This window comes from Neurospora tetrasperma (genome assembly GCF_000213175.1).
Source record: "Neurospora tetrasperma FGSC 2508 unplaced genomic scaffold NEUTE1scaffold_81, whole genome shotgun sequence".
NCBI lineage: Eukaryota > Fungi > Ascomycota > Sordariomycetes > Sordariales > Sordariaceae > Neurospora > Neurospora tetrasperma.
The window spans coordinates 7,914,421-7,936,736 of NW_009799179.1; the positions used below are offsets into that span (position 1 = coordinate 7,914,421).

Here is a 22,316-nt window from a genome sequence, read left to right on the forward strand (position 1 = left end):
TGCGATTCACACAAGTTCCATCCATGATGGCCTCTTTCTTCGATTGTCTTCCTGAATTAGGACGCCGAAGGCATTCACGTGATGACGACTTGCACAAATTCCTCAACCAAGTGGTTAGAGCTGTCCTGTTACAAAGGGGAGGTTCATCGCCGTGCATGGAGTAGCATGGAGTACGGACACTATCTTACCGCGTGGTGATGGAAACACCAATATCCGTCTCGTTTCCGTTCAACGTTCTCATTGCTGCATTGTTTACTTGTTCCCCCTGCTGGGAGCATATCCGCCTCCGCTTCCCCCACGTTGTGAGTGAGCCGCAAGGTGCTAGTGGGGATGGATATGGAAACATGGAGATAGTCCCTTTGCCGTTGGTGCATTTGACTATCTTGCTGAAGATCTTTGCATGCCTACCAGAAACGTCAGCTATCATGTTCGACATTGCCCCCGGATTGCTGTACGGAACGTGTTTCGGTAAGCTTAACGCTATGATCATAAGGACTGGACAGAAGAGCGGTGTCTAGGCTCCCTTCCAGGTGGCAATCAGAGCAAGGCTACACCAGCTCTGAGTTTGGGCGTTGTAATCGTCTCGAATGAAGTCCTTGGAAGAAAACCGCAGCCCTCTAACCTACTTACCCCAAGCATGGCATCATTCATCCCCAGATTTCCTTTGCGATGTTTTTCATGGGCACGGATTGCATTCCACGATAAACATAACGAGCGGCTGTTCCCTCGGCACATGGGCCGGTAGTGTGCTACGGGAGCTGCACCCCGTGGGTATCATTGACCGTGCAGTTCTGAGATCGGAGATAAAGTCAAGGTTGCATTGTCTTACTTGCACAGGCCACCGTCTCTAAAACTTGCTGCACCGAATTGGGACGAGATATCGCTCCTGTCTCGGAGGGTGTCTGCCAGTTTCCATCATACCCATCAACGTTTCACCCCATCAAATTGAACAAAACCCACAAAGATTGTGTCCGTTTTCTTCAAGCCCAGGCCATTTGCAAAGATACCCCTCAGCCCTACAAGAGCCGATCACAAGCGGAGGCCGTCAAAGGGACAGTGCATCATCAGACTATACTGGACAAGTATCACTCATGGTTCGGTCGAAGGGGATCTTGTGCGTATTGCGTCGTAACCGCGTAAGAAAAAGGATCAAGCACATGCCCATGATTCGTTGAAAATAAAGGCCCGTTACGGCCAGTAAAGGACGGACGGTCTTGATGTCGTGGTATCGCCAAAGTTCCTCGCGCCTAAGAGACGTAGTATCGGCGCCCGCCATTTCCCCCGTCTTACGGTCTCGGACCGCCGAGCGGTTATACGACCTTATAACACTGAAATCATCGTGACCGAATCGTTGATCTCGATAACCATCTCTTAGAGGGAAAGCAATCTCTACACTTTGGTCGAATAGTGACGTTGAGCGTGCCGAACGGGCGAACGGCGAGTGCCGTCAAGATTCAAGGTGGTGTTGATGTAGTACAGGCCGCTTCCTGCTGACCGTCCAGCACCACCCGTTTCAGCCCATCTAACGGTGCGTTTACAGCGCTCTACGAGCGTTTTGCCTTGATCAGCCACAGAGATCTCCTACTCGTCTGGTATCTGGGTGATACCCATATCTGGTTCTATTCGTCCCCTCTCATAGAGTGAAGATTCTTTCTGGGTATCTCCTGGCTTCTAGATTCACAACTGCAGTTGAGCCGTTGTAGACTACGCAATGCAATACTCATCAAATTAGCAACATTATGAGTACATCGGATTTTCCAAGTGGGATGTTCACGGTAGCTGTAGCAGGATGAAGACCACGTGCGGTACGATTCAGGTTCTCTGACCGCTGTGAGTGTCATTTTGTCCAGACGTTTCACATTCACGGGCAAGTTCAAGACGTACCAGGCATCATAGCCATAGGTCGAGAACAACAATGAATATTCGCAATAATGGTTATGATGCATCTAGCGTAACTATTCCACCAACTCAAACACTTCCGATATCCCATCACCACGGTCTCCTTTACTCAGCCTTCTTATCCCCCTCCCCCTCATCATACTCCGCGTACTCCTTCATCAAGTACCCCATATCGAAGTCCAGCTGCTTGCCATTGACAATCAGCGGGTTGATGTCCAGCAGCGTGTACAACATCCTCGCCGGCTTCTCGTCCGACGTGTTGCGCCACTGGTGCATCGCGCCGCGGTTGATCGAGACATCGCCAGGCCTCAGGATCCGCTTTTCGCCGCTGCCGAGCGTGAGCTCGACCTCGCCTTCACACACGGTGCCGATGCCCATGCAGAGGGCCCGGTGCATGTTGGATTTGCAGCCAGGTGCGAAGTCAATCATGCGGACGCAGACGCCATTGGGGATGTGGAGGGAGGGCTATTTTTTTTGTCAATATATTTGCTGCTGGTGAAGAAAAGGGGGGGGCAAATGGGGCAAGGACAAACCCTGTTCTTGGCGAACTCGAGATCGACGTTGCCGGTGAGCTCGATGGGGTTGGAGCCAGCGCTGTAGATGATATTTTGCGCAGCAGCACCGCCGAGCATTACGGCCCGGTGGTCGCCGTTGTCGGTCTGGACGAAGACGGCATTGCCTTCGGCGTCGTGGCCGGTGATGTAACGGAAGGGATCCCGGAGACCGGGGGCGGGGAACTCAGTGATGGGGCCGGAGGTGGACATGTTGATGCAGAGGTAAGATGCGAAAGATGGGAAAGACAGGACGAGTGTTGATGACGGAAGTTTGCGATGATGTCTGATGATGAAAAGCACGGAGTCAAACCGAAGTTATATCGTCAAGATTGTTACATCTCTTCTCATCGGGTCAATTGGCCGATTCGTCATATTCACGACGTTTAGGGACCGCCCGATAATTGCTCCATCATCGATCCCGGGTTCGGCTCACGGATACGGAACCTTACTACAGCATTTCCACGAAAGATCACTTTTTTTTTTCTCTCTCTCTCTTCCAAGGGAAGCCATCATTTGCTTATTCGCCTTGGGGGTAACTCCCGGGATGCAACGCCGGCGGGTATTGCCTCAATCTCCGTCTTACACAAATCTGACCTGCATCAAAATCCTACCCCCAATCTCACATCCGCCCCAAGACTGTTGAAGGGTTCTTAGAAAACGAAACAGGATACTGACGGTAATCTAGCACACAGATTTGGTGTTCCGTAATCTCCAGCAGCTATCGTCCTCCGATGCATATAATGGTAATCCTTCGGCGCGGATGGCACTCGATTTTGTTGCAAGCTGGACATCGCTACATCATAGAAACATGGATCTCACTGGTTCGGCATTCGTCATCGGAGGTAAATGATTTCCGTTCTTACTTTTTACCATCGCTTTTGCTAACTAGGTACGTATCATTATTTGCAGCCAGCGGTATTGGCAAGGCATGCGCGTTGGCCTTTGCCCGGTATGGCGTTCGAGGCATCGTCATAGCAGACCTCACGCTCAAAGCTGCTTCGGCGGTGGCAGCAGAGTGTAAGTCTCAAGCTATTCACCCTAACTTCCTGGCCGAAGCAGTTGCCATCGACGTAACCAAAGAAGAGTCCGTCCATCAAGCCATTGCATACGCACATCAGGTCCTCGGTCGGATCGACTACGCAGTGAACAGCGCTGGTGTAAGCTCCACCATGACCCCCTAATCACCAGCATACATTGATTGACATTCCCTGTTTGGGTACAGGTCGGAGTCCAATTGGCCAATGAAATCGCCGAAGCCAGCGTCTTCGAGTTCGAAAAGATGTTCAAGGTCAACGTAACCGGCACCTTCATCGTCACCCGCGCTCTCTCCGCCCTCATGAAGACCCAGGACCCCGTTCCCGTTGACAAAGCCGTTCCCCCGCGGGGTGTCTCACGGGGTAGCATTGTCAACGTGGGGTCAGCTTCGGGGTTTGTTGCTACCCCAGGCATGGTTCAGTACACAGCCGCCAAGCATGCAGTCATTGGAATCACCAAGAATGCTGGTAAGTTTGTTGGGTTACACAAAGTACCGTGCCTGCTTAGCGATAGGGTAGCAGAAAGGGTCCGTTCCGGCGTTTACTGACGGTTCTTTTCCAATAGCACTCGATAACGCCAAACATGGTATCCGGGTCAATAGCGTGTGTCCGTCGTGGGTCGATACTCCCATGATCCGCAAGGCCATGGATGACATCCCTGAACTCGGAGAGATGATCCAGAAAGCCGTTCCGCTCGGAAGGATTGCGCTAGCCGAGGAAGTTGCCGATGCGGTCATGTTCCTGTCTAGTCCGAAAGCGAGTTATGCTACGGGGTGCAACATGATCTTGGATGGGGGTACCACGCTTGCTGCTCACGTCTGATTGGAATCTTATAGACCGCGAGGTTGGCCAAAGGTGTAGATTCGTGATTATCAAAGAACTTATTCGAATTATTAACTCATCACATCACATCCCAAAGGACTTGATAAAGAGGTCTCATCACATGTTCCCTCATCACAACATTTCCTGATCCATTGAACCTCACACCTTTAATACCTTTACAAACCTTTTTACACAGGCTTAACGCTTTACTCCAGAATTCCTTCCTCGCCATCATTCACCATGGCCCCTCCCAACAACAACCCCAACGGCTACTACGTCGAGTCATTCCCCGCCCCCGGCCTCCGCCAAATCGTCCGGCACATCACCGGTCTTAACGAGCAGGGTGAATCCGTCTTCCTGCACTCCGACCACGGCGACCACCACCGTTTCATGGTCCAGAACCAAGCTATCTCCAACCTGCTGTACTCCACGCAAGAGACACCGGTCGATCTCAACAACAATATTGATATTCAAAAGGCTAAAGAGAAGGAGGTTTGTTTCCCTCTTGATCCCTCTTTCCACGCTTTTGCTATGTATCAGTACCAATGGCTAACGCCGACTCCCCAAAAAAGCCCCCCTTCCACTACAAATCCGGCTCCATAGTGCGCATGATCGATTTCGGCCCGGGCGTCGAGTCCCCCCTCCACCGAGCCATGACGATCGACTACGGCATCATCGTCGAAGGCGTGTTCGAGTTGATCCTAGACTCGGGCGAGAAGCGGATCATGCGCCAGGGCGATGTAAGCGTGCAAAGAGCGACGGCGCACAAGTGGGTGAATGTCACGGGGAACGGGACGCTGCCGGGGAGGGTGATGTGGGTGTTGTTGGACTGTAAGGAGGTGGTGGATGCGAGCGGGGAGAAGGTCGAGGGGTATTTGGGAAGCTTGCAGGAGCATTATGAGGGGCGGTAAAATACCTACCCAAGTTGGAACTCGTATCATGGTTTGACGTGACGAGAGGATTTCTTTTCAAACAATTTTGGTTTAATGACGTGTGTGCCTTTGCTTAATTGATATGCTTAATTGATACGATGACTTATCTCTGAATGGTAAAAGAAGATTGTTCATCCCCAAAGACTACCTTCACACGTTAGGTAGGCTACTAGACAACTTTTATCGTTCTTTTCTGTATTTTTTGACCCGCCTCCTTCGATTCACCTCTCCCTTTCCCTTTTTCCAATCAAACCGCTACTTTTCCAATGGACACCTTGTCACGATCTCTCCTTCCCTCAGTGGACTGAGCGTTTATGTACAGCTTGTCAGCACTCGGGGTAACAAAAAGTTTCCTCGAGTTGGCTAAAAAGTAGAACATTTTCGATCATATTCCCCGTTGTATTTCTGATAAATTGAATCATGAATAGAAGCAAATTGTAAAGGAAGATAAATGCGTCATTTTCAAGTTGTTTTATATTGCTCCTTCTTCCATCACATTTCTCAGGCCCCAAAACCGGCTCAGGATCGTAAAACTCCTTTACCCTTGCCGAACGGTCAGGATATAAAAACATTGGCAGCTTCAGAAATCGGTACGTTAAAAAGGGGGAGGATATAAAGAATGATGCCCCTTCTATTGACCAACACCAGAAAAGCCTGGGAATATGCACAAAATGGAAACAGAAACTTGGACAATCAGAACTGAACATGAGGCGGGATAAACGATATAGTCAAAGCACGATCTAGAACATCTTCATCCTTGCGCAATGGTACATTCGAGCTATTGTCGAATCCCTTATCAAGCACATGGTAAAAGACCATGACTACCAATATCCCACTCCTCACGAATGCCGGTGGGGAAGAGAAGGATGAAAATCAAGCCACCTTCTTCTTCATCGCCGCATCATGCGCTTCTTTCAGCTTAGCCAGGTTAAACAAGCTCGAGAACCAGCGATCCTACAAAAGCTGTTAGCTCAAATCATTCAAGCTCAACTCCTGCTATGGGTAAGCGGGGATACATACGAACACTGTCTTGGGGAAGAAGGTATGCAAAAAGCGAATAACGCCCGAGTAGCTCCCTGTCCAGAACCATGTTGTGGGGGACTTTTTGAGGGACTCGCCAACGACGTTCTTGGCGTAGACAAAGCGATCGGTGGCAGCATCTGGGTAGCCAGTGTTAGAGAGCTGCGGCAGATGGTAAGTTGAGTATGGAGAGGGCTTACCGGGCGTCCTGTGGACGTGGTTCTTGAACTCTTCGGCCATTGGAGAGTAGTATGACCCCTCGGGCAGGGTCCTTCCGTGATCGTTCTTTAGGATGTTGGTACCGACTTCTCCGGAGATGATCTTTGATGGCGGGATTGTGAGTGGGTTATCATCGCAATGTTTGACTGTGCCGCTAAAAGACATACCACGAGAACTCTGACGCCGAGCGGTGCAAGCTCGACGCGCAAACTGTTACCCCAGTGCGCGAAAGCTGCCTTGGAGGCGTTGTAGGATGCTGTTGTCGTATTAGTTTAGCGCCTTGTTACAGCGGTGAAAGATCACAAACTCACAGCCATAAACGAACGGCACAACACCGCCAATGGAGCCGATGTTAACAATGATGCCAGAGGACGCGATTAGCATATCATGGAAATGATGCACCATTCGCATGGGCCCAAACAGGTTGACATCAAACATGCGTTGAACAGATTTGACATCCGTGTCAATGGCTGTCATTGTGTAGCAAATGCCGCTGCAATTCAATCCAAATTAGTCTTTGAGCTTGGCCACTATCCTCCTCTGGAACATTGAAACTTACGCATTGTTAACAAGGAAATCCAAGCGGCCTTTGGTCAGCTCAGAAACATCCTTCTTCAACTGAACAACGGACTCCTCGTTGGTAACATCCAGTTTGAACCAAGTAATGCCAGCTTTGTCAAGATGCTCGCTCGACTCGAAGGGGAGGAGTGTGGCGATAGGGTGGATGCCGCGGCGCTGGTATTCTAGGATAAGGGCCTCTCCAATGCCACCGGCACCGCACCCTGTGATCAGGGCAAATTTTGTTGACTGAGGCGCCATCTTGGACTTGCTCAGTGATGATCGTCGAGTGCTGGATGACGAGCGAGCGGTGGTGAGTGAGTGATGAGGAGGAGGAGAAGGGGGGTAAGAGTGAGTAAACATGATGTCCAGAGGTGGCTTGGTTCTCCCAGAGTCATGTTATGAAGTCATCCGACAGACATTCTGGAATTCGATGGCACGGTGATGAGCATCACCTTGAACATTCAGAGAGAATGATGGTGATACCTCCGTTGATGCCTCAGACCGGAAAAGGATATGGGTACTCAAGGTCCTCGCATGGCGATATCCAAGAGCAACTAAGTCCGTACAGGAGGGAGAGATATCTGTCGAACTCGTCGGTGAGTAAGAAACATGTTGCTCCACGCCTTGGTGTTGCAATCTCTGGCATCGCCTGGGGGAGGAATGGCGTCAGCATACACGGAACAAGAGCCTGGCATTGCCTTGCCAAATTGAGTATCTTCAGGATGATTGACCACGGCAGTTTATGTAATAAAGTGTTCGATTTACTTGTGTTATTGCGGTTGGTATCGAGGACATCCATAGCCAGAGTACTCGCAAGGCAGGAGGTAGGGGAGGTCCGATCAGTGTCGTCAACACTTTTTCCGTCTGGTCTGTCGAGAGGTACCTGTAGTGGTGATCCAAAGTGGATCCATGCCGGTGACTACAAGACTTTTTGCCCGTTTCGGCAGCCGCCAGGGTATCTGCACCAATCAGATACGAGGGCAAGGGGACCCTTGGCTCTTCAGTCGCCCTTGTCCACTAAACCAGCCGCTACAGAGCCTGTACTGTGTAGGACGGTCCGCCGCTCCAGGCACAAAAATCCCTTGCCGCAACATCAAAAACACTCCGGCTCACGTTACTCAAGGCGACCGATACATGACTTGTCGTCTTTCTAAGCTTGGAGCTGGCTTTCTCAAACAAGACAAAGATCGATGGACCTGTCCTCAATGATGCCAACTGAGTCCAGGCACTATGTGGTCGCACTGGCGGCCCAGCACGATGCCGCCTCGTATCCTGCCCACCCAGCTCGTCATCATTTTGAGACATCATGATGGGAGACCACGGCGGAGACAGACAGCTTGGTCAGCCATTCTCTCTATAGAATTGACAGATTCAAAGTGTCATCACTATCTGTAGTCCTTTAAAAAGCTCCGTGGTTACAACAACATTACTTCTACAGCTCGGAGCCTCCATCCTCTTCGAGCACCACTACTAGCCCCAGAACACCAAATCCACCAAGAACCGGACATCACCATGGCCGTCACAGATTCCACCGTCGTTTTCATCAGCGGTGTAGGAAAGGGTACTCACGCCCCCTCAACCTCTCAGTCCCAATCCCCTTTGCAAAATTCACAGCAAACTAAACTAACCAACTCTCCTCCTAGGCATCGGCGCCGGCATCGCCAAGCTCTACCTCTCCCGTCCCAACCACACCGTCATCGGCTCCGTCCGCGACCTGTCCACACCATCCGTCGCCGAGCTCAAGGCCTCTCCCACCGTTCCCGGCTCCAAGCTTCTTCTCGTGCACATCGAATCCACGTCCTCCACCGACCCCGCCGCCGCCGTCGAGGCCATTCGTGCCCAGGGAATCGACCACATTGACATCGCCATCGCCAACGCAGGCGCCATGCCATCCACCGTGCCCATCGAGGAAGTTGACACCAAGGACATGCTGGAGAACTACCACATCAACGCCATCGGCCCATTGCTCCTCTTCCAGGCGCTCTTGCCGCTGCTGAAGAAGGGCACTGAGCCCAAGTGGGCGAGCGTGTCGACTACTGCAGGAAGTATTGGCTTGGTTGATCCGTTGGCGGCCTGGATCCTGCCGGCGTATGGAGGCGCGAAGGCGGCGCTGAACTGGCTTACGGCTGGTATTGCGAGCAGCCAGAAGGAGTGGATGACTACTATTGCGCTGCACCCGGGCTTGGTCCAGACCGGACCGGGGAATTGGGTTGCGCAGAAGGTCGGAATGGGGGATAAGGCGCCGGTGACGGTGGGAGATAGTGCGGCTAGTGTTGTCAAGCTGGTAAGTTGCTCTTCTGTTCTGCTGGGAATATTGAGTTGATGTGCTGATACTATTTTTAATCTATAGCTCGACGGCCTCACGAAGGAGTCTAATGGTAAGTTCTACAATGCTGTTGATGGTACTGAGGTGCCATGGTAAACGGGGCTTCGATGGCGTAGAGTCGATAGCGAGCAGATGAATTAGAGATTGTTTATTGGAACATACACGATAGAGATCCAACCAAACGAATTCAGTGAGCTTATATGCAGATTAATGTCCCCTAGTATTTGTGAGATGCTGAATCATACATAACTGAGTATCAAACGAGAGAGACAGTAACCCGACAAAAGAGTCAACACTGCGGGAAAGAAGTGCTGCTATTCTTGAAGTCGGATATAAGCCCCTGGAACTTTTACCCGAGAGGAGAGAAGATTCGTCAGCGATGTCATCCTATGCTGAAATAGACCCCATGATGAACCTTGACATTACACATGCTCAAAGTATAGAGTCCACTGACAAGTAATGTCGTGCAGTAAATAACCCCCCGATCAACACTATGACAAATGCTCCGATGTAATTCTCTAATCGTATAAGTCAAGTATAAGACACCATATTCCCACCTTTATACCGGTTATTCTCTCCTTCTTCCATCAACTCTCAAAATTATTTTCCTTCCTACCCACCTATGTCAGGAATCATGCCCCCCGACGTCCTCATCCCCCACGACCCCCGGGTCACCCACCACTACACCACCATCCCCTCCACCTCCCAAGAGATAACCTACCACTACCTCCTCGCCAACCCCGACTCGGCTTCCTTCCCCCAACCAACAGCCACCGTCCTCCTCCTCCACGGCTGGCCCGACCTCTCCCTCGGCTGGCGCTACCAAGTCCCCTTTCTTTTATCTCTGGGCCTCCGCGTCATCATCCCCGACATGCTCGGCTACGGCCTTAGCTCCGCCCCCTCTTCCCCGTCCGAATACTCTCTGAAAAACCTCTCTTTTCACATGGCGCACATCATCCGCCAAGTTAACCCTTCTGGACCAGTTCTCCTGGGAACCCACGACTGGGGTGCTTTCCTGGGATGGAGATTGGCACTTTACTACCCGGAGCTGATTAAGGGGATTTTTGCGTTTTGTATTCCTTACAGCCCGCCCGAGAGAGAAGTGACGAGCTTGGAGGAGCATGTCAAGAGGCATCCGGAGTTGGGGTATCAGTTGCAGAATGCCAGGGGGGAGGTGGAGGAGGCGGTGGGCGGGAGTAAGGAGAGGTTGAGGGGGTGGTTGAATGCCATGTTTGGGGGGTTGACGAAAGAGGAGGGGGTGATGGCTTTTGATCCGTGGAAGGGGGTGGATGTTGGTAAGTTGGAGGAGGTGGGGGAGTCGCCTTTGGTCAGCGAGGAGATTATGGATTTTTATGGTATGTTGTTCAATTGTTTCTTTATCAATTATCATCATTCCCATGACCTTGCTAAGGTATTGTCTAACTGGTATTCGGGCATAGTTGAGGAGTACTCGCGCAATGGCATACGAGGACCCATGAATTGGTATCGCACACGGGAGATCAACTTGGAGGATGAGTTACCGCTGGCTGAGGAGTACGCAAACTGGCAGTTCCAGGTGCCGGCGATGATTGTGATGGTCGGTCATGATCCTGCGTTGCCGCCGGAGCTGACTGATGGCATGGAAAAGTACTTTGCTAAGGGGCTGAGGAAGGAGGTGATTCCTGAGGCGTCGCATTGGGTCTTAATTCACACTCCGAATGAGGTCAACAAGCTTATTGGAGAGTTCTTGGAGCAGTTTCTGTGAGAGGTTCTGGGGAATGGAAGTCAGTTTTGGCTCTTGACTTCAATCATTGCCATAGGTCGAGGATGTCGTAAATGTCAATTTGGGCAATCCGGTTCGATGGTCTTGATGTGGTCTCTCCTCCATCACAGGAAGAGTACCACGAATCTACGAAGCTCTTTCCCTTCGTGTGTCACAGTTCGTGAACGTCTTGAAGGTTACAACCAACAAGTCGCCGGCTGCCGCTCAACAGTGGTGTTCACCTTGTTCGGTGAGGCGATTGGTCGGATACCGAGCGCGTAGGAGGTATCGGGTCTCCAATGGAGTGGTTCTTATGAGGAAGTTTCTTTGTCTCAGATTGGTGTTCCCAGCACCATCCACGTCGGTTGCTGTTGGAAACAACCCCGCGGGAGATATTCCTCTAACGGATATACGCATATCTACATAGACAGCTACCCCACCACCCCACCATGAGTTTGATCTACAGGGGACCGTTGCAGTGCTAGCCAGTGTACAGGGCTAATTGTTAGTGCTGCCGCTATTAACAGGGTCCTCATCCTTTTTCCAACCTCATCCATCGAACCATGTCCAATTGAATCACTCCGTCGCCATGTCTCTGCCATCAACAGTGTGACCAACATTTCCGACCCGTGCCGCACAAAAGTCCCTTACTGATTCTGCGCAGGAGCCGAAGCTCTACCCGTCTCCAAAGAGGATGAAACGTAGGCGTATCACGAACCAGAGAGGGTGCAGCTCAGCGCCGGATCCAACCAGTCCAAGACATGTTGCCGTCTTTGTCATGGTCGCACAGCGTTTCTGAGTCAGCCCCCACGACATGGAAAGACGGAAACGGGAACACGGCAATCGATGGCGGCAATCGGTTGTTTGGCATGTGATTGGCTGATCTGAGACAGATGGTTTTCGGGTCCTCGATCCGGCAAATGCTCAAAATGCGAAATGCTCCCGAGACACCACAAGGCGCATGTGGAGGGTGATGTTCCATTTATGATGCCGTTGCAGTGGTAGTACACTATACTAGGAAGGGAAAACTATCTGCTAACCAACAAGCGTAGTACACGATGTAGGCTGATACTATTTTCGTTCTACAGCCGTCCACACCATCTTCCTCTCCCTGCGATTCGAGTCTCGTTGAAGGCCGGAGGGTTTACATAGGGACCGTGCAGAATCAGGGTCCCTTGATGGAGTGGTCTAGTCCTATGCGCCGGACTAGTCACGGAGGAGAGCTCTATCGGACGGACACTCTCAGCTTGGCACATTTCTGCCCGGAATAGAGTCCGATTCTCTCAGTACCATACGGCTCCTGTCCGCTTCGGAAGCTATCCCGGATACCAATGTTCCCAACCTTTAGAGCAGCAGCCAAACAACACGTCCATCAGTTATACCACTCGAGCCGCACAACTTGCCGACCACGGTTACCAGAACGTGGGCAAGCAGTAGAAAGGACCGTGTGGTGCAAGCAACAGTTCGGAGACACAAGTTCCCATGTGGCTGTTTGGGAGCACCGTTCCTAAGGTAAGAGATCGGACGATCACTAAAGCCTCAAGCATGCGATAGAGTAGTCGATAGAGTAGTTGTTAGAGGTTCTGGAAACAGTCGAGAATGCTGTAAAAACGTACCACTAGCCTTTATCACCGGTGGTGTTTATTATCTGCCGTTCACCGCCGCCGAATGGTCGGGATCGCAGGCGAGTCAGCACGGCGGTCTCTGACGACGGGACATCGTGACGGCGCTGGGAGATGATCGGCAATAAACGTGCTATAAGCCGAGATACACCCATCAATGTGCTAGAGCAACCTTTGTATTACTCCATCTACAATTCATATTCACCACCTCATCCCGTTTCGATCCGCCATGACCTTCAAAGTCATCATCGTGGGTGGCGGCCCTGTTGGGCTCTACATGGCCCACGCCTTTGAGCGGGCCAACATCGACTACGTAATCCTAGAACAACAAGACACCGTCCTGAACATCTCAGGGCAGCTTCTCTTCACCTGGCCCCAGACAGTACGCCTCTTTGACCAAATCGGCCTCCTCGCGGACCTTGAACATGTCGCTTTAGGTATTCACCACAAGAAGCGTCTCTTCGGCGACAACGGCCAAGTGACCACCACCAGCAACTTCTGGGATGCCATGCAGGACAAGTCAGTTCTCTCCCTGTCCTCCATCTCTCTTCTGTCCCTCAAACTAACAATCTCAATCCCCAACCACCAGCCACGGCTACCCCTTCCTCCCCCTCCTCCGCTCCGAGCTCGTCAAAATCCTCTACAACCACCTCAAAGGCCGGGATTCCAACATCCGCGTCAACTCCCGCGTCACCGACATCCGCCCCCACGCCACCGGCGTGCACGTCCGCCTCGCCGATGGCTCTCTCATCCAAGGCTCCATCGTCGTCGGCGCCGACGGCGTGCACTCCCGCACGCGGCAAATCATGGACTCGCTCGTGGCCCAGCACGCGCTCAACCCGGCGCGTCTGGCCAACAAGCCCATGGTCTCGACCTTTTACGGAATCTTTGGCCGGGCGTCCAATGTTGATTTGGGCATCGAGCCCGAAGTCTTTTTCGAGTCAAGAGGCGGGGGCGGGGAGGGCGGTGCCGTCGTCCAGTGCTTGGCAACAAAGGACATCGTGCAGTTTGTGACTTTGAAGCCGTTACCCGGCGGTCCGACGAGCGAGCGCAGTCCGAGATACTCGGACGAAGAAATGGATGCGTACGCTGCCTCTCTGGCGGACGTTGCCGTCTGTCCTGGCGTCAAGTTCGGTGATGTGTGGGCCAAGGTGCAGAGGAAGTCGACGAGGATGTTGAATCAGGAGGAGGGCTTTCTGGATAACTGGTTCTTTGATCGCATTGTGTTGGTGGGCGATGCGGTGCATAAGAGTACGAGTGTTAATGGGCTGGGGATGACGTGTGGGTTGCACTCGGGAGCCGTGCTGGCTAATGAGTTGCACTCTCTCCTTTCTCGGCAGCGTGAAAAGGAGGATGAGGAGCCGTCGACAGAGGAGTTGAAGGGTGCCTTCAGAAGGTATCAGGAGGACCGAAAGACCGAGGTCAAGCCGATTTGGAATGGCGGACATGCGATGATTAGGGAGGTGGTGAAGAAGGGGTGGGTCAGTTGGTTCTGGGATCGGTTTGTCCTGCCGTGGTGCGATATGGAGACTTTTGCAAAGGGCTTGTTGGTTTCGGTGTTGCTGATCAGGCAAGGACAGATTTTGAGGTTTGTGCCGTTTGAGGGGAGGGGCGGGAGGGTGCCGTGGGCTAGGAAGGTTGTGGTTTAAGCTCTCTTGATCTTGGGCTTTGGTCTGCGATGTTGATGTCGTTGTTCCCTTTGTTGTTTGTCATGATTTATGATTTTCTTTTCGCTTTGGGTGTCGCGCGATGATAGATTGGATCCGAAATTTCTTTACGTTTACTAGTTGAATCAATGTCCTCCATTACTATCAAATATCTCTTACGCTCTGGCTACTGGGTCTATATCTCTTCTAAGCCCAGCCCTCACTCATCAGCACTGTTCACAATAACTCGCGTAACTCTTTCTATATCGTGGTGTCCCTAACTGGTCAACACTCCGACTTATACTCGGACAGGACCGAGTACCGAGTAATACCAATCTACAAGGGCGGGAAAGTAACCATGCATTTGATCTTCTTCACATCCAAATATGCCCTTTTCCATCCAGTGTTCTCCACCACGAGTAAATCTAAAGTGTCACAATATCCAATGCTATCGCCAACCACATCGCAGCATCTCTTCCACTGTCGGTGCGTGAACATAAGTGCATCTGAAAAGCCCAACATTCAACAAAGCCCGATTAGCTCAGCTGGTTAGAGCGTCGTACTAATATCTTGTTTGCGAGATATCAAGTCCATGCGAAGGTCAACAGTTCAATCCTGTTATTGGGCAAGTTTCTTTTTTTTGCGGTATTTCCCAAAAAAAAATTGCGTTCATGTGTGTGTGGATCCTCTCGTTGATCTTATCTAGTGGCGACTTTACTTTTTCTTTGTTTTACTAGCCAAAACTAGTCGCACGATGTAGCTTATTAATTGTGATGTGTGTGTAAGTCGAGCGGACGAAAAGGTTAGTGGTGTATGTGTATATGCATGAGGAAGGAATGAACAGGTAGAGGGAACAGAAGGACGAACGAAGGAAACAGATGATGTCAACGGAGAAGATGTTAGTTACATGTGCAAAACTAAACAGAGATGGATGGCAAGATTAAGTCGGCCAGAATTGGCAATGCTACAAAAATCACGAACGGTCGGTCCCGTTGCAAATAATCTAGATGCGGCTCCGAACAAGATGGTAGGAACTGATCCCTCAAATTCCATGTTCGATACGATCGATCACCTTTGAACGATACACACATAATTATTCTTTTCTGCACCAGACATCTCTACGAAAAAGCAGACAAACAAAAAGGCGTAAAAGTAAAATAATAACACTACCAAGTTTTTATCGGAGTGCTTTTCTGAGAGCACATCTATCTGACTGAGCAACAGGCACTAAGAACCTCAAGGAATAGAGAAAAAAAGGTAAGAGGAAAAAAATCAAAAAGATATTGAGACTCGGATACCGGGAGTCGAACCCGGGGCTGTTGAGAGAGCAGTCACTCCTGAGAAGTGAGAGTCAACGATGTTACCGCTACACCATACCCGATTGAACTGATATGGTCCGATTTGATTGATGAAAAGACGTTTGCGAGTTGGGGGCTATGTAGCAGATAATGAAAAAAAAAATCTTTTTTTTTCTCGTTGGTGTGGGGCGGTGGGCTGCTTACCTAGTGGTTGTAATGTGGGGACGGGGCGATCGGGGTTTCTACTATGTAGATCCAGCTAGGTCCGTGGTTCGCTGGGTAAGGGCTGGTATGATAGGTTGTAGCAGGATGGGAAAATCATCGTGAATACGGCATGATGCTTAAAAAGTCAAGGTACAGAAAGAGGCAAACGTGGCGAGCGTCGTAGTGGATGAAGAACGTGATTCGAACTTGAGTTTTCTGGGAACCGCATTCTGGTGGTCTCATAGCGTCTGATGATTGGTTTTCGGAGATTTGAAAACTCACGGTTAATTTGTCAAGATGGCAAATATGATGTGATACAAGATGTATGTATATGTCTATGTAGGATGATATGTCTATGTGTGTACACAGTATTCTAAGAGTAGTAGGAAATGTCTAGCGAGACAAAAGAAACAACCACTACCAAGCAAAAAGCCACCACCTAGGTCTAGAAGCCAAGTCTATAACAAACAAGCAATCAGAAAGCCAATCAAACACCCATGAGCTCTGCAGCTCATATGAATCCCCGATTGTTCTTCAAACATCGCACCACCTCAGCGAAAGGTTGATTTATCAAAGTCCTAAGCTAGCCGCTTAAGGGTAGCTAGTAGGAAGGGGGTTGTGGAATCCAAAGACGGACGAAGGGTCATACTGCTTCTTGAGCTTCGCAAGACGGTGGAGCTTGTTGCGGCCGTACATTTGCTCGGGAGTCTCGTCGCCGTGGGCGTAGTTGACGTAGACGGTGAGGCCGTTGTAACCCGAGGTCTTGGCGTAGTCGTTGCGGAGCTCGCGACCCATGGCGTCAGCGACGGTCTCAACTGGGTTACCGGGGGCGTCCCAGCGCATCTGGATCATGCTGTGGTAGGAATTTTGTTAGTGAGTGGTCAAAGTTGAGAAGAATGGGGTAAAGGCAACTTACACATAGGTGGTAGCGTCTCTCCAGGGGTAGGCAGTCTCGGAGTCAGGCACGGCGACGACGGCTTGGTTGGGCCAGGTCTCAAGGACAACGGCGGAGGATTGTGCGGCGGGCTGCTCGTTCCAGAACTTGGCGAGCTTGTTGAAGGTCTTGACCCAGGTGTTGGCGTCGTGACGGCGGAGGTTGACACCGTAGATGTCGAAGACCTGAGAGTTGGCGCAGACCTCCTTGTCCAAACCCAGGGCAGTTTCCTTGCTCATCCTCTTCCAAGGGATGGCCTTGATGTCCTTGTACCAGGGGTTCAAACGAAGGAGCGGCTGCATCCACCTGCGGGCCTCGGCCTCGGAGCCGCCGGCGTAGGTGCTGCTGACGATAATGGTGGGCTTCTCGGTGGTCTGGTTGTAGGACATGATGGTCTCGACGGTCAGGCTGGGCGGGAGGTACATGTTGGCGACGGTGTTGAAGAGAGTGACGTTCTGCTCGGGCTCGTAGATGAGATCGAAGCTGATGATGTCACCCATGGACTTGTGCATCTTGTAGGTAGCCTGGGTAATGATGCCAAAGTTGGCACCGGCACCACGAATACCCCAGAAGAGTTCAGGGTTCTTGGTCTTGGAGGCCTCGACAATGTCGCCGTTGGCAGTGACCATGCGGACGGACTCGAGAGCATCAATGACTAGACCGTGAACACCGTCAAGACGGCCAATTCCGGCGCCAATGGTGGCGCCAATCATGCCAACGCAGCTGCAGGTACCAGTCTGGACTTGATAGCCAGCATCAGAAACAACCGGGAAGACATCAGCGAACACGACACCGGGGCCGATGGTTACAGTTTCACGTTGCTTGTCAATCTTGACATCCTTGAAGTGGCTGAGGTCGATGGCCAGACCTTCCTGACATTTGCCAAGGGAAGTACCATAGCCGTGGCGGCCACCAGTAGCAAGGAAGGGGATGTTGTGCTGCTTAGCCATCTTAACCAAGGACACGATATCAGCCTCGGTGGTGGGCGTGATGGCGGCCTGGTACGAGGGCGGGCGGTAGACGTCCCAACGCTCCGTGACACTGAAGAAGTCTCCCGAACCGGGGAAGTGCACCGCGGTGGTGTTGGACAGTACCGGGGTAGTGTCACCAATAATGGTTCTCATGTCCGCCCCCTGGCGGCGGTAGGCGTTGGTCGCAGGAGAGGCATTGATACCCCCGGCAAGAAGGGCCGAGGTGAAGAGAAGGGAGGAAGACAGATGCATCTTGAAGTCTTTGGTAGAGTTTTCAAGGAAGGTCGCTCAAGATTGTTAGGTGGCTGGTTGCTGGAAAGAGGCTGAAGGGGCTTTTGATGCTTTGGTGTCTGAGTGATGAAGGGATGAGTGGATGCTGAGATGATGATGTGAGTGATGATGAGAATTGTCGTCGAGAATGGGAGAAACAAGTCTTCCTTTATACATGGAGATCACCATTGTGTTCTTCGTCTTCAACACCCATATTGGGTGGATGATGAGAGCATCACGGAAACACCGAGCATCTGAGCAGAGGTGTATGCCCTCCTGGCCACATACGGTGATTCTTCAACATGAATCATAATGTCGATGTTGTTGAAGCTATCACGACAACCCTGGTGTGTCTGTGAGGCATATGCCATTCTAAGGTGGTTAACCTGCTTGAGGTAAACTCCATCATGATATCTGTCGTAAGCGTTTCAACGCAGGTACGAGGCACCGAGTGGTTCCATGACTGAGTGTCCATTGGCCCACAGTCTCAAACCATAATGAGATTGACAGTGTAACAGGTCATGAGCCCCAAGTGTGGATATTGATACCACCCGAACCGAAACTCCCTTAACCCATTGTGTATGAGAGGCACAGATAGCTTGTGGATGAGGCTCTCACCTTCTCGGCCTAACTCGGAATGGAGCAGAGGGGAGCTGACACTGGACAAGAGAGAACAGCCTCAATGCAGGAACAAGTTGCTTGCAGATACCACAACCTGAACACAGTCGCCAGTGAGAATGCTTTGAGGGGCATTGGCTTTCTTGGTAGCGTACATCTCATAGGTGAGAAGGTTGTGTGAATGAGAAAGCATCCAAGAAACTTCTTTCCGTCCCCAGTCGCCATGGTTTTCGGTCAGCGTGGAAACGTAACAGAGAGGCTAAAGCTATCAAACCTACTGACCTTTGTCCTAATCTGGCTGAAAGTAAACAAAGGTACGCTCTGCCTCAAAACCTCGGCCGTACTCTTGTGTGAACTGTGTGTGGGCTGATGGTGAATCACGTCGAACGTGAGTGTCATCTGGGGTTCCAGATGGCCAATGGGTGGATACCTCTAGTTGAAGGAGCATTAAGGTTGATGGGCTGGACATCCCACAGCACCATCCAGTCTCAATTTGGTGTCAAGCTAAACCGGGTCTTCGGGTCATCTCTGGTGTGGAAGATTCGGAACTACACTCTTGTCGCCTTGGCAGGGCAGAGCAACAGAAGTTGGTCGTACGATCTAGCCGCAGTGCAGCGGCCCTGACACTGACAGCAACCCATATCTCAGGCTTGTGTCGATGTCCATGATTGGTATTATGCCAGATGGAGTTAACATGGCCGGATCGACTGGGTTTGGATCTCTGCCACGTGCGACAAGATTCACTGCTGTCGTCGACGCCTCTCGTGGCATCGCGGCTTGGGAATCGTTCCAACGTACTGGTGGTGGTCAGGAAGCTATGATGATTCGTCTCGTTTGTCGCGTTTGTCCGTGACTGTGCTCGTCTGTGGCATGCTTGGATCGTGGATTTTACCAGACACAGGAAAAGGTGTTGTGTCGTCGAACGTGTTGCGGCGGCACAGCTCAGGGCACAGCTTGCCAGGCTGATGCCAGTGTAACCCACCTAATACAACCACTAGAGGTATCGATAAGCCCTGAAGCTCCACCATCTCAGCTCCCCATCGGCCCGCCGCCATAAGCTGTCCTCCCAACTTTAGGAGTCTACTAGGCCTTTTCAGACTGTGTAACGTACCTCTACTTGCCCAGTTCAGCCTTTAACAACATTGCCCGACAAAACTCTTCTTCAACTCCACCAGATTCGATATGAGCAATGGCTACATACGTTCTAGAAAAGAAGCGAATCTGCTTATGCCTCACCCGACGATACGACGGCCAGGTAGCTTGGCATGACTCATCAGGATTCATTCCCCCAAACCTCGACCAGCACTTTCCGTTTCTGTTCCGCAGTCAACATCAAAATACACTCGTCCACATCAAGAGATCGTAAAGAGATACGCATGGTGGAGTGGCGTCAAAGCTATCCTGTCATCTGGACAGAATCCGTCAAGCATTCCCGAGGATGCGGTTGGTTAAGCGCCATGGAGTTGACACCTTCTGAGATGCTCCTCCTCCTCCAGACACTCCAAGACGGGAAATTGGGTGGTTTGGATGGAAAATATCATGATGGTGACTGAAAGTTGAATCATGGTGAATTGAAAAGGTCAAAGTGAAGTTGAGTAGTAAAGATGAGGGCCTCTTCACGCAGTTGAGAATCCATATAAACCATCGAAAGTGTCATGATTAAGGGGTTCTGTTCGACATCAACTCCTCATCATCTCATCACACGACAGCCTGACAAGAAGCAGTCAAAATGACTCGTCTACAACGCTTCGCTGTATCTTCAGCACTTCTTCTGCAATCCCTCGCTTTTGCTTCCCCGGAGCCATGCCTCAATGGACTCTGTCACTTCACCCGCAACAAGCTGGCAAGTAGGACAGTTGCCAGTGAGCTGGGTCCCCAGCTCTCGGCAAATTGCAATGTTTACGGCCCCGATGATACGCAGTTCGGGAATTGCACGGCTCGATATGACCCCTTCTTCACTCCAAAGATTCAGATGGTGGTCCAGCCCGCCACGGAGGACGACGTCCCCAAGATTGTACATCCCCAGCCCTCTTTTTGTCACTCGTAACAAGAACTTGGCTGACTTCAACCAGGTTCAATATGCTAGCGCCAATGGTATCCCTTTCCTTGCCATGGCTCGGAGACACGGCATGACAAGTACCTTGTCAGAGTTTGACGGTATGCAGATTGACATGTCCCTCCTTGACAAGATTGAGATTCAGCCGGACGGAAAGAGCGCTATCCTCGGCGGCGGCGTGTTTGCCAAGAACATTATGGAAAAGCTGTGGGATGCTGGTTATGTTACCTGTAAGTCTTTCTGTCTGGGTTCTCTATATCCATAATGCTAAACCCTCTTAGCATCCGGCAGCACGTCCTGTGTTGGCCTCCTCGGTCCAGCTCTGGGCGGAGGCCGCGGCCGTCTCGAAGGCTACTACGGCGTCGTCAGTGACAGTTTCCTCAAGCTCAACGTCGTTCTCGCCAATGGCACCGCCATCACCGTCTCCGAGACCGAGCACCCTGATCTCTTTTGGGCCATGAAAGGCGCCGGACACAACTTTGGCGTCGTCACCAGCCTGGAGATGAAGATTTACCCCCGCGGCGTCGACACCTGGTACTACAAGACTTATATCTGGACCCAAGATAAACTGGAAGCCGTATTCGAAGCATCCAACGCTTTCCACAACGACGGCAACCACGCCGGCCATCACCTCAAAGAAATGGCCTTCAACATGGGCAGCTACACCATGATCCCCAGCATCAGCGAGACCGAAGGCGTCATCTTTTGGTCCTTTGTCTACCGCGGCTCCAAGGAAGAAGCGCAGCCGTACCTGGATGCTTTTGACGCCATCAAGGCGGTCTCCACCGAAGACGGTAACGTCCCTTACCCCGAGATCCCTGGCGTGTCTGGCACCGGCATGAACAGCACGCTGTGTGACTACGGCTTGAACCACGTCCACTACCCTGCAGGCTTGAAGGTCTGGAACGTCACTACCCAGCGCCAGATCTACGACCTGTACAACGAGAAGATCCGGGAGTACCCCGAATTCCAGCGTACGACCGTCAACATGGAGGACTACTCGCACGAGGGTGTCGACGCTATTGACCCTGACACTTCAGCTTATCCATGGCGCGATAGGGGTCTTCTCAGGTACGTCTTTATCCCTTCCCCTTTTATCCTCCTCTCCACCTTTCATCACTAGGTAGTGAGTCACACTAACACCATGTCCAAAGCTTCATCGCCGTAACCTACGACCCCAACCCCGCTCTTGACGAAGCCGCCATCGCATGGGCACAAGAAACCCGCGATCTCTGGAACGCCGGTGCGCCCGATCTTCTTCCTAGCACCTACGTCAACTACGCCCATGGCGATGAGTCGGCCGAGTCCATGTACGGTTACGAGCCCTGGAGGCTGGAGAAGCTCCGCGGATTGAAGGCGCAGTATGATCCGGATAACCTGTTCAGCTACTACAACCCTATCATCCCAAACATGAACCCTAGGTCTACGCATGAGTCGAACTTTCAGGGTCGTCAGATTGGCGCCAAGTCGAGGAGCCGTGGGCAGTAGAATGAATGGATAGGTACGGGATTTCCATAGATGATGGATTTTTCTTTTTTTGGTGACGAGGATCTAGTCTAGATGCGGAGGTTGCAGCTGCTCTTGATTTG

The 22,316-nt window shown here is 51.4% G+C and overlaps 9 protein-coding genes across 9 annotated transcripts; 6 read left to right on the forward strand and 3 right to left on the reverse strand.

Moving 5' to 3' along the window:
* Nucleotides 1-1,900: 1,900 nt before the first annotated feature.
* NEUTE1DRAFT_119159 (uncharacterized protein) lies at nucleotides 1,901-2,718 on the reverse strand (the record flags this gene model as incomplete). Its single annotated transcript, XM_009858645.1, has 2 exons — nucleotides 1,901-2,364; nucleotides 2,433-2,718. 2 exons carry the CDS (start codon nucleotides 2,661-2,663, stop codon nucleotides 2,005-2,007), a joined length of 591 nt encoding a protein of 196 aa, XP_009856947.1.
* A 543-nt stretch (nucleotides 2,719-3,261) lies between these two features.
* On the forward strand, nucleotides 3,262-4,394 carry NEUTE1DRAFT_73816 (uncharacterized protein; the record flags this gene model as incomplete). Its single annotated transcript, XM_009858646.1, has 4 exons — nucleotides 3,262-3,295; nucleotides 3,363-3,610; nucleotides 3,676-3,955; nucleotides 4,053-4,394. 4 exons carry the CDS (start codon nucleotides 3,262-3,264, stop codon nucleotides 4,307-4,309), a joined length of 819 nt encoding a protein of 272 aa, XP_009856948.1.
* Nucleotides 4,384-5,377, forward strand: NEUTE1DRAFT_119160 (uncharacterized protein; the record flags this gene model as incomplete). The annotated part of the gene is made up of 2 exons (XM_009858647.1): nucleotides 4,384-4,801; nucleotides 4,882-5,377. 2 exons carry the CDS (start codon nucleotides 4,550-4,552, stop codon nucleotides 5,218-5,220), a joined length of 591 nt encoding a protein of 196 aa, XP_009856949.1.
* Nucleotides 5,378-5,741: 364 nt separating this feature from the next.
* NEUTE1DRAFT_73823 (uncharacterized protein) lies at nucleotides 5,742-7,334 on the reverse strand (the record flags this gene model as incomplete). Its single annotated transcript, XM_009858648.1, has 6 exons — nucleotides 5,742-6,195; nucleotides 6,262-6,401; nucleotides 6,462-6,582; nucleotides 6,648-6,736; nucleotides 6,792-6,973; nucleotides 7,040-7,334. 6 exons carry the CDS (start codon nucleotides 7,297-7,299, stop codon nucleotides 6,115-6,117), a joined length of 873 nt encoding a protein of 290 aa, XP_009856950.1.
* A 1,171-nt stretch (nucleotides 7,335-8,505) lies between these two features.
* On the forward strand, nucleotides 8,506-9,573 carry NEUTE1DRAFT_119162 (uncharacterized protein; the record flags this gene model as incomplete). Its single annotated transcript, XM_009858649.1, has 3 exons — nucleotides 8,506-8,602; nucleotides 8,685-9,325; nucleotides 9,392-9,573. 3 exons carry the CDS (start codon nucleotides 8,554-8,556, stop codon nucleotides 9,461-9,463), a joined length of 762 nt encoding a protein of 253 aa, XP_009856951.1.
* A 415-nt stretch (nucleotides 9,574-9,988) lies between these two features.
* NEUTE1DRAFT_119163 (uncharacterized protein) lies at nucleotides 9,989-11,375 on the forward strand (the record flags this gene model as incomplete). Its single annotated transcript, XM_009858650.1, has 2 exons — nucleotides 9,989-10,722; nucleotides 10,807-11,375. Coding segments are annotated over 2 exons (1,039 nt in total), but the record flags the coding sequence as incomplete, so codon positions are not given.
* A 1,584-nt stretch (nucleotides 11,376-12,959) lies between these two features.
* Nucleotides 12,960-14,379, forward strand: NEUTE1DRAFT_53374 (uncharacterized protein; the record flags this gene model as incomplete). Its single annotated transcript, XM_009858651.1, has 2 exons — nucleotides 12,960-13,249; nucleotides 13,320-14,379. 2 exons carry the CDS (start codon nucleotides 12,960-12,962, stop codon nucleotides 14,377-14,379), a joined length of 1,350 nt encoding a protein of 449 aa, XP_009856953.1.
* Nucleotides 14,380-16,469: 2,090 nt separating this feature from the next.
* On the reverse strand, nucleotides 16,470-18,035 carry NEUTE1DRAFT_51820 (uncharacterized protein; the record flags this gene model as incomplete). The annotated part of the gene is made up of 2 exons (XM_009857161.1): nucleotides 16,470-16,731; nucleotides 16,795-18,035. The coding sequence occupies 2 exons, from the start codon at nucleotides 18,033-18,035 to the stop codon at nucleotides 16,470-16,472; spliced, it is 1,503 nt and encodes a 500-aa protein (XP_009855463.1).
* Nucleotides 18,036-20,365: 2,330 nt separating this feature from the next.
* Nucleotides 20,366-22,215, forward strand: NEUTE1DRAFT_92533 (uncharacterized protein; the record flags this gene model as incomplete). Its single annotated transcript, XM_009858652.1, has 4 exons — nucleotides 20,366-20,685; nucleotides 20,744-20,957; nucleotides 21,009-21,798; nucleotides 21,882-22,215. The coding sequence occupies 4 exons, from the start codon at nucleotides 20,401-20,403 to the stop codon at nucleotides 22,213-22,215; spliced, it is 1,623 nt and encodes a 540-aa protein (XP_009856954.1).
* Between the last annotated feature and the right edge of the window lie 101 nt (nucleotides 22,216-22,316).